General features: G+C 40.4%; 1 protein-coding gene across 1 annotated transcript; it reads left to right on the top strand.

Annotated features, from left to right (window-relative positions):
• Positions 1-460: 460 nt before the first annotated feature.
• Positions 461-2,960, top strand: LOC147898052 (uncharacterized). Its single transcript, XM_087379393.1, has 4 exons — positions 461-935; positions 1,107-1,378; positions 1,813-2,036; positions 2,298-2,960. Exons 1-4 carry the CDS (start codon positions 761-763, stop codon positions 2,593-2,595), a joined length of 969 nt encoding a protein of 322 aa, XP_087235519.1. The 5' UTR covers positions 461-760; the 3' UTR covers positions 2,596-2,960.
• Positions 2,961-11,010: the final 8,050 nt, after the last annotated feature.

Below are 11,010 nucleotides of genomic sequence, written 5' to 3'. Positions count from 1 at the left end.
TGTGTTAAGCTTGGGGGGAGAATAGAAGTGTGCGGAGTGTCTAATGAAAGTAGATACCACTATTTCTAGATAGTTTTTTACTCTCTTAGCACATGCATTTTCTAATAAAATACCCTATTTAAAATAGGGTTACCTTAGGTGGGCCTAGCTTAATAAGCCTCCCATCCTTGTGGGGCTAGCCTTACCCTTAAATAATGTATAAACAAGTGGACAAAAAGGCCAAACACTCACACCATTAGGTGGATGTAAATGTGAAACAATAGAAAGCCAATTATATTGCTCTTGGTTTTCTAATCAATGACACGTTAGTGTTTTAACATTGGGACTAGGAGAGGAAAGGGGCCTCCAAAGTCATAAAGGAAAGGAAGTTTTGCTTTTGCTCCATTGTTCAGAGGCATGGCCTCATTCTCCTCCTTGAGAGCTTCTCTCTCTATCTCATAGAAAACTTTTCAAAATGAGCTTGCTTTTAATTCAATGTGTTATGTAATAGAGTGGGCCAATCTAGCTCGAGGGTTTTGGTCTCACCAAAAGCGTTAGCTAATAGAATACTGTGAATGCCTAGGCTCTACTCAAAGTCATAAAGGGTTGGCCGTGATGCTATATAAATGTATATACTATAATGCTGCAATAGTGGTAGAGAGCGATCAAATCTATATACTTAATAGATTGCTTACAATGCTGCAGTAGTGGTAGAGAGCGATCAAATCATCTCGCAGCCTTGCTGTGTAGTCGAAACGAGTTGTTGCCAGCAGCAGAAATCATGGCCGCGCAGGTGAAATTCGAACCTCACGAAACGGAGCACGTGAAATTCGTCCACCTTCCTTACGATAACCGTCGCATCGCTTACATGGAACTCGGTTGCATCGACGGCACCGCGCAACGCTCCCTCCTCGCCTTGCATGGCATCATGTGTTGCCGCCTCTCTGCTATGCCAGGTCTCCTGCTGGATTAACAGCATACAGACTTGCAAATATTAGATGTTTCTTGTTGATGGGCTACTCGAGAAAAGAGCTTTAGAAAGGCATATGATCCACTGGCATGGTCTCCAGAGTGTGAATGTTTTCTTTGTTCTCACTTTCTGGATGTTGGTACATGGTCATGGACAGGAATCTCCGAAGCAACGTTGAAGGAATTTGGAGTACGGCTTGTGGCAATAGACAGGCCTGGATACGGGCAAAGCGATCCGCATTACTCACAGACATTTGAGTCTGCCGCTAAGGATCTCGAAGAGATCATCGATGCTTTAGAATTGGGCAAGAAAGTGTGGTTGCTGGGTCTTTCAATGGGTGGAGCCTTCTGCTGGGCTGCCGCACGCCACATACCCGAACGCATTGCAGGCATAGCCATGTGGTCTCCTGTTGGCAACTTCTCATGGAAGGTGGGTCTGCAGGCAATTTTGTGTCATTTTGCATTTTGCCAGCGTCTCAGACTTCATCATACGGGAGGCCAATTTTCGCACCAGTACGACCTAGTCTAGTCCCTTTCGGATGCTATAGAATTTATGTTAACTCTTCACCCGGTCTTTCTCTCCAAGCTGTGGCTCCATCTTTGGGTTTTACCATTTTGTAATGATTCAGGAAGTTATAGTCTTTTCCGTTTCGGATATTGTAGAATTTATGTTGACTCTTCACCTGGCCTTTCTCTCCAAGCTGTGTCTCAATCTTAGGGAAGTTATAGTATTTACGTTGGCTCTTCAGCTCATGTTTCTTGGTCCTTCTCTGCAAGCTGTGGTTCAATCTTCGGGTCATTTGCCGAAGTTTATACAGGAACCATCAGAGCCTGATTTAGCTTTACCATTTTGTAATGACTCAGGGTATCTGCAAAGAGGATCGAACAGCGATGCTTGCTTCTTATACTATGACAGAACGGGCCCTCACCTCTATTGCGAGGTTGCTGCCGTTCATAGCGTTCCAGTGGTATGCAAAATTGTTGAGCCGCAGTCTCTCTAAAGGTCCCTCCGAGGACATCGCTAAAGGTCTCTCTCCTGAGGACTGGAAATGTCTGCAGAGGCCCGGTGTAGGGGAGCAGATGGCCAGGTAAGGAAGCAAGTGAAGAAAAATCTTTCTACATCTCGCTAAAGGCCCCTTGTCTAAAGTCCACCATTGAGAAAATCTTGTACAGCCAGGATCAACCTGCTTTGCAAGGTCTAACCATAGTCCTATAAAACAGAAGCTTGCAATAAAGAAGAGCTGTACAAGGTTGCACCCACCCTTAGAAGAGGGATCTGCTTATGTGTACAGTTCTGAGTAGAGGCATAATTTCGTGGCAAATGGTTTGTATGGTTTGTGTGATGGCAGGGACTATGTGGAGGCGCTCAAGTACCACGAGGGGTTTGGGGTGGCAAAGGACTTGCAGCTGATGAATAGGGACTGGGGGTTTGAGATCAAGGAGGTAGGAGATGTGTTCCAAGGGGAGATCCACATATGGCAAGGAGACAAGGATAGGCTGGTCCCTCTGAGAATGCAACAGTGGGTCGAGAAGCAGCTGCCGAACAAAGTCTTCTTGCATGAGCTGCCTGGTGAGGGCCATATCTCATGGGCTTGTTACAATGACACAGCCCATCGCCAGACCTTGGCAACCTTGTTCCACACTTAGCCCATACTCCCTCTAGTATAAAATCCAACATTTATCCACAAATTCCCACTACGTAATTTAACAAGACACGCTTCCTTCAGCTCAGCTATACACCGTAAGGTTACTTCCTTCAGCTCAGCTGTATACCATAAGGTTGACTGTTACTTCATCTTGCTCATTATTTTTAGGATCTCTTCCTCTATAGCAGCAATAGTTTGATCATTCGGCTTGCTAAATTCATCTATAGAACTCAATTCGCCTGTCCTTAAGCTTTTACAACTTCATTGTTACATAAACGCTATATAAGATTGTGATTGGTGCTCCATCTTAATCAGAGCTACTATCATTGTTATAATTGATCATTTGGCTAAATTAATCTCTAGAACTCTTACACCTTCATTGTTACATGATGCTATGTAAGATTGTGATTTTGTGCTCCATCTCAATCATAGCTACTATCATTGTTGTAGTACACATAAAGATTGCTCTTTTCTTACATGCCTTGTCTTTTGATCCATATTTGGGCTTTAAGTAGAGATTTTTTTTTGAACTAAAGAAGTATATTTCGTCACAGAAAGTAGCCAAGTTGTTGTCGGAATATGTATCGATATAGGCACATATATTTACATTACTATATCCCACAGTCAACTGTGATTATTCTGATAGCAATATTGGCATCTATATCAATACTAAGATTACTAATTTCTTTTACAAAAAGTACCTCCCATAAAAATATTAGTTTGTACTTTTGATATTTTGAAAGATAAAAATGTTGAGAACTTCCATAGTAAGTTTGGGTTAAAATAACTTCATATAATCAACATGAAGTCAAAACATGAAATGTCATTATGCAAATAGAAGTTTATCGACAATGAAAGAAAATCTCTATCCATGATAAATTATTCAAGAGGTTGTATTTACATCAATATTTGTATCTTCAACCAAGCCTCGCATTCTAATAGGGTCACCATTTGCTTGGGTGCAGTCAATCGCGAAACTATTTTCGGGGCCATTTTGGGATGCGAGGCAACGTGCTCATGGGTCTAATTTTGATTTTTACGTCATGATGTCGCACTGGCGTAATAATAAGACAATCTATTTATTCTAAATATAGCAGAGCTCGACATGGGGTAGCTCTGTACTACATCGTGCATTTGTGCATTGCTTCACGCAGTGCAATCTCTGGCTTGATCATCTATCATCGCATAGCCTTTTGCTGCAGCTTTGCCATCTGTCACTAAGCAGCGCACCCATTCAGATAATTAAAATTTAAGGTTGGCTTGGAGAGATCATCGCGTTGGTTCTTGGCATAATAATGAGACCCAATCTTTCATTCTGAACACCAATGCAATGCAGCAATCTTTGGTTTGACCACTTATCATCACGTAGCCTTTTGTTGTAGCTTTACTACCTGCCACTGGGCATTACACCTATGCAAATCATAGGTTGGCTTGGAAAGACCTTCGTGTTGATTTTTGATGTAGTAATGAGACGCAATCTATCATTCTAAATATCGCCTCAGTGTAGTCTCTGGCCTGACGACCTATCATCGTCCGAAATTCAAGGTTATCTTAGAGTGACCACTGCACTGATTCTTGAAGCTATAGCTCCATTACCTATTTTTACGTATTACAGAAGGAGGTCTATGACGACCAGCGTACTGGTAAACAAAAGGAGATCTATGACAGCCACCGCGGTGGTTCTTGGAGTTATATCTTTGTATACCAAGGAAAATGTATTTCCTTGTGCAACCAAGCAAAATGCAATTGACGATATAGTCATAGAGGGGTCCCTTTTAGGGACAAGGATCATATCGACATGCTATATCTGTCTAGTGGCATCCTAGATATTATATAATGCATGTTGGTATGGCCCTTGTTCTTAGAGGGGACCCCTTAAGGGTTGTATCGTCAATTGCATTTTTTGAAAGTTTAATTATATATTTTTAGATGTATCTCCATGCAACCACACAACGGTGGATCGTTAGAGCTATTCACTATTTTGGTCCTAAACCAAGAAAATTATAGTTTTGCTTTATTGGTATTTTAGTACTTACTGTAGTAAATATAAAATGAGGGCAAAAGTATTTCGAGCCACCACGGTGGCTGGAAGCCCGGTGGTGCCATCCAGATAATCAACTACAATTCATCGAGTAAAAATTGAGCAAAAAACACCGTATTGGAAAATTTGAGAATCTCGCAAGTCCTATTTTAGAATTTACAAAATTTTCAATATAGAATTTTCTCATTTAGAAGATACAAAACATAAACTAAAGTACTAAAATAATTAGTTTCTTTCCACATCTTATAGATTAAATAGAGAAAAGTAGTGCATTTAGAATTGCATGTGAGCTTATACGCACAAATGAGTGTTTAGAAAAAATTCAAATCCCACAATTCATGCCTAATAGATGCTACATCTATCTGTAATCTTTACAACAGGAAAGAATTGTAGCAATGATCCTTCTTACCAAAATCAGTGACAACATTTAAAATTTAATTAAAACTCGTAGTTTGCAAATAGTTCTTCCCTATATCAATATCACGAGTTGTTTGTAAAGTAAGGTTCCATATGCAGCCTCATTGTTAAACTCACAAGAATAACATGATTCTAGGGTGGATGAGTACACATAGCATACATTTTCATAGTCCATGCAGTCTCTACAATTGTTTATATAGCCTCCCACATTACCATCATGTACGTCACCAACAATGTATACTTGATTCTCTTCACCATCAACTCCTAGGTCCTCAACAATAGAGTACCTTAATGCTCGATGATTTAACGAGCATAGAGTCCTCCAATTAGAATATTTGTACTTTGGTCCTCTGTATCTTAGAATAGTTTTTCCAATCTCGATGGGTTTGAGAGCAAATAAGCCAAGGCCATCTCTAGTAATTGTTGAATCATCAATCATGAAGGGAATCCCCCTCACATAGAATTTCTCATGAGCTTGGAGTGGTAAGGTAGATGGTTTGAATTTATCATGATCAATAGTATATTTGCATAGCACACATACTTCTCCTTTTCCTGTCTTCCAATCTAGTAAGAATAACAAATGCAAGAATGCAATCAATACAATATATTATTGCATTAAAATGATCCACTATAGAAGATACATTATACATCACACTTGAATATAGTCCATTAATCATTGTTGTGAACAAAACCTTTGGAGTTGTCCTATATATTGCTTTGCTGCAACACCATTAATGAATGGTTTGTCATATCCCAATTGTTGAGCAATGTGCATGGCATCCATGTATTTTAAAGTAGACACACGAGTAATGCCTCTCAACTTAGACACTACTGATGAACTTAAGTAAATAGGTGGATTTTGAGAAATACCTAAAAACTTTGTTTGTATATTAGATGGGGCTTCGGGATTTTAAGTCACACCCTTTTCGTCCTCAACACCTCTAATGTTGGAGTTGGTCGAAGAAGTATCTTGCTCTCCCTCACTATTGATTGCACTCCATTCAATAATTACATTCATGCAATGGGGATACAAAGGGTGTCCAAATTCCACCGGTGATTGACCATATCTCTCAAAGTTTATCACTTCACGCACATCCGCTACTACCTCCAGACGAACAAGAAGGGTAGACGCTCAATAATCAAAACTGAATTCTTATGATCACAATTGAATGTTGTTGGAAAAATATAGTACCCTACAGGGCTAATACACCCTTTGTAAGGACTATCATCTATGAGCACGGTTCTGTCGTGTTTGCAAATATCAGCCCATCATTTCCAAACAAGTGTTAAAGGCTTGAACATTGCTTCTACTCCCATCTTATCTGGTCTGTATACTTTTTCTCCTGGATGTACGTAGCATTGTTCTTGGCTCCACAAAAGGTAATTTCTTCCCTACATGACGTTGTAGACACTCAATGATTGCCATCACATTCTTGCGCATAGCTGTTGACTAAATGCCCACGTGAAAGTTCTCAAATAAAGTGTTAAGAACAGTGCATACAGCCCAGCTGAAGTACCAACCATTGTTTGTCCATGCGTAGCTTTCACAATTTGTTGACTTTGAGAAGCAACATTGTAAAAGAAGTCCATTGAGATACAATACAATAGACAATCTGGTCAAGTTTCTGACTGGTGATATATTGGGCATATGGACTTCTTTTGTTTGATTTATTACCCACCCACATGTAAACATCCTTCAGTATCAATAGAGAGCCATACTTTTTCTTAAACATAATTTGGGTTTGAGGTGTGTGTGTGTGTGTGTGGGGAGAGAGAGAGAGAGAGAGAGAGAGAGAGAGAGAGAGAGAGAGAGATGATCGGTTTAAATTTTCAATACCAAACATTACAGACACATAAGGTCAAATTATTTATCTAGAACTTTAAATAGGAATGCTCTGAATGTTAAGAAAACATAACAATTTTATTCAAGATTAAAGATAACTAAGAATATTATAGAACACCGTAAAAGAAGTATTGTTCATAAATATGTAGTCCACCCTCCATCTTTACTCCTTTCTTTAATTTTTCTAGTGACTCAATCTGCATATTATTTAGACTTCTCCCTACACGGAATGAATATTCAAGGGGCATCGAATCAAGGGGATTTGCAAACTGTATAACTTGTTTCTGTGCAGCACCACTCCCACCAGTGCCATCATCTCTTGACTTTTCAAATGTTTCTTTACCCTTTAAAGAACCTCCACCATCAACTTTTGAAGAATTGCTCTCATCTATCTTTTGCCTCTTTGATTGTCTGCCATCCTTTCGATGAGAAACAAGTAGCTCACTGCTTTTTATAGTTTGAAATGCCAAGGAAATTGTTTTCGGACACACAAGTTCTTCGACCACATTCCACCCCATCTTCCTCATAGAGTACTCATCCTTATCAGTAATACGTGTGAAATCAAAGGCCGATGGATCGAGTTTGTATATTGTACTCTTCCCTTTCATCTTCACCACATTACAAGCTACTCCTTTTTTTCCTGCAGTTCCGTCAGAGACATCATCCACTATGCCAGCTTGTTCAAAGGTCATTCCACGATCCTTGAGTACAAACAAGTTAATAGTTGTTGTCATATTTCCATGATTTTCATAGACCTCCAAATACCATTCATAAAAAATGTCACCATTAACACCATCAACCACAAGGCTATCCCTCTTTGATGAAGTTTTGGGTGCCATGGAGTATCCAACCCTGTGAGATACAGGCAACTTTCCATTAGCAATTGATACTAGAAATGAAGATCTCTCTCTCTCTCTCTCTCTCTCTCTCTTCCAAAAACTTTTCATGGAAATATGAAAGCATACAGTTTTGACCTTGTGAACAAAACTTCTAAGGGCAAGGGCAAGATACAAGCATTGGATGTTTGGCCATAAGGTAAGGAAAAGATTTGGCCTTGAGGCCAAAATTTCTTATGACCATAACTTCTTAGGGAAACATCCAAGCATGGAGTTTTGGCCTTGTGGTCAAAAACTTATGAGGGCAAGGGCAAGATACAAGCATTGGATGTTTGGGCATATGATATGGAAAAGTTTTGTCCTTGAGGCTAGAACTTCTTATGGCCAAAAGGTATAGAAAAGTTTATGGAAGAGTTTTGACCTTGAGGCTAAAACTTTTGATGGAAAATGCAAGCATGGAATTTTGGCCTTGAAGCCAAAACTTCTTATGACTATAACTTCTCAGGGAAACATCCAAGCATGGATTTTTGGCCTTGTGGTCAAAACTTCTGAGGGCAAGGACAAGATACAAGCAATGGATGTTTGGCCATATGGTATGGAAAAGTTTTGGCCCAAAACTTCTTATGGCCAAAAGGTATAGAAAAGTTTGTGGAAGAGTTTTGACCAAGTAGGGAGTTTTTTCCGTGAGGCCAAAACTTCTAATGGAAAATATTTAGCCTTGAGGCCAAAACTTTTGAGGGCAAAGCCAAGATACAAGCGTTGGACGTTTGGCCACAAGGTTAAATGCAAGCATGGAGTTTTGACCTTGAGGCTAAAACTTTAGATGGAAAATGCAAGCATGGAGTTTTGGCCTTGAGGCCAAAACTTCTGATGGCCAAAACTTCTCAGGGAAACAAAATTTTGGCCTTGTGGTCAAAACTTTTTAGGGCAAGGGCAAGATACAAGCATTGGATGTTTCGCCACAAGGTGTGGAAAGTTTTCGCCTTGAGGCGAGAACTTATTATGGCCCAGAGGTATAGAAAAGTTTGAAGAAGAGTTTTGACCTTGAGGCTAAAGCTTATGATGGAAAATGCAAGCATAGAGTTTTGGCCTTGAGGCCAAAACTTCTGATGGAAAATATTTGGCCTTGAGGCCAAAACTTCTCAGGCAAACATCCAAGCATGGAGTTTTGTCCTTGTGGTCAAAACTTTTGAGGGCAAGGGCAAGATACAAGCATTGCATGTTTGGCCACAATGTATGGAAAAGTTTTGGCCTTGAGGCCAGAACTTCTTATGGCCAAACGGTATAGAAAATTTTAAAGAAAGAGTTTTCCCTTGTGGCTAAAACTTCTGATGGAAAATGCAAGCATAGAGTTGAGGCCAAAACTTCTTATGGAAAAGATTTGGCCTCGAGGCCAAAACTTTTGATGGCCAAAAATTCTCAGGGAAACATCCAAGCATGGAGTTTTGGCCTTGTGGTCAAAACTTTTGAGGGTAAGGGCAAGATACAAGCATTGGATGTTTGGCCACAAAGTATGGAAAAATTTTGGCCTTGAGGCCAAACTTCTTATGGCCAAAAGGCATAGAAAAGTTTGTGGAAGAGTTTTGATCTTGAGGCTAAAACTTTTGATGGAAAATGCAATCATAGAGGTAAGCACAAGATACAAGCATAGATTAATTGGCCACCAGGTATGGAAAAGATTTGGCCTTGTGGCTGAAACTTCTGATGGAAAATGCAAGCATAGATGCAAGGACAAGATACAAGCATAGATTGTTTAGCCATTCTCCAACATTGGCTATGTCTACCATCTTCAGTATGGTCTTTTGTTACCATCTTCAGCACGGTCTCTTTGCCATCTTCAACATGGCCATGGATCTTCAATATCCAAGGGTTGGCATCCAATGCCTAGGATGCTCCTATGAAGAAGGTTGATCAGGGAGCTTCTATTTGCCTTTTCCTTGTCCTCCACCTTCTCTTCCATGTTCTGATCTCGCATCTCTACCAGAATAGCCTTTGCTCTAGTAGTTGAACCTTTCTAGGCTCTACAATATTGTTGGAGTCAGAGAAGCTCTATAATAGTTTTGGCTCTAAATTTATAGCCATAATCAGCATTGTAACTATATTTTTTATCATTTACGAGCTCGACGAAGGGAGAGAGAAATCTCCAAACGATCGACGCAAACAAATCAGAGCTCCACAGAAAGCCAAGGAATTTCTCTGGTATTGTAATAATTTGTCATTAAAAATTTCTAATAGATACATCTATATTCAGGAGGGAGAAAGAAAGAGTTGGACTAGAGTAGAGGGGGATGAGTAGCTACTATAGGAGGTGCTAGAGAGGGAGAAAGACAACAGACCATAGAAGAAGGGGGTAGAGTAGCTGCCAAATGAGTTCCCACATTTGAAAAATTGAGCAATAATGGAGCTTGAGAAGAGAAGAGGAGGGGGCAATAAGCTAAGAGGGGGCAAAAATTCACCTAGAAGGGCCCATAGCCCCTTGAATTTTTTAGGTTTGTTTGGGGGAGGTGCACATGGAAGGAGGGTCAAGCATGGCTTGAGGGGGGGGGATCGTTTGAGTGGTCCCCAATGTAATAAGAGTAGCTAATAGGGGCTCTTTACCAGTCTGCCCACCCTCCCCCTCAACATGGCATTACCCCACAAAAAGGAGCACTCCCATTGGTAAACCTCAAACCCTCACTAACCACTTGAAATTAGAAAACACTAATTGGGGGCCTTTGGAGACCCCAATTCTCCCCTAATGTTCCAAATTTGAGCATCAAGAACCTTTAGGGGCCACAAAGGGTTTGAGGTGTAGAATTCATTCGCTCAACGTGGATGGCATCTACTTTGTGTCCCCCAATTTATTTTCCAATTAAAGATGCTATGATTGCAATTAATCAAAATTGTCCACAAGCCCCTGTTATCATGTGTAGTGTTGCACACAATTACACCACTTGATTCCATTTCCTATCCCTTAACAGCACCACTCCATTCACTGTGTTCACCTTTACTCGCCTTCCCCATGATCGCCTCCCTACTCAGTCGTTTTTTCCTCCTCCAGACACTCTCCTTTGGCACTCATGAACTCTCATAACAAAAAGGGGCTTCAAAATTTGGAAAGTGTCCATCCACCAGAATCTCTCTCATTTTCTTACCTAATAGCCAATTGGAGAGGAGAGCATGAGGGTGTAGAGGACACCCATAGTATCTACATAGATACTATGGGTGTAGAGGACACCCATAGTATCTATGCAGGCATCCCCAACAATAGTGTCTAGGTCTATAAGGTGACACGTTACA

The sequence above is a fragment of the Dipteris shenzhenensis genome, chromosome 9 (assembly GCF_047967505.1).
Source record: "Dipteris shenzhenensis isolate YYH24624 ecotype China chromosome 9, Dip_SZ_1.0, whole genome shotgun sequence".
NCBI lineage: Eukaryota > Viridiplantae > Streptophyta > Polypodiopsida > Gleicheniales > Dipteridaceae > Dipteris > Dipteris shenzhenensis.
The sequence above is the reverse complement of the archived record's forward strand: the minus strand, read 5'-3'. Positions and strand labels throughout refer to the sequence as shown.

Coding starts and splice junctions, on each gene's coding strand:
- LOC147898052 (XM_087379393.1), top strand. CDS start 761: ATGGCCGCGCAGGTGAAATTCGAACCTCACGAAACGGAGCACGTGAAA. Junction 936..1,106: donor CCGCCTCTCTGCTATGCCAG/GTCTCCTGCTGG, acceptor GGTCATGGACAG/GAATCTCCGAAGCAACGTTG. Junction 1,379..1,812: donor TTGGCAACTTCTCATGGAAG/GTGGGTCTGCAG, acceptor GTAATGACTCAG/GGTATCTGCAAAGAGGATCG.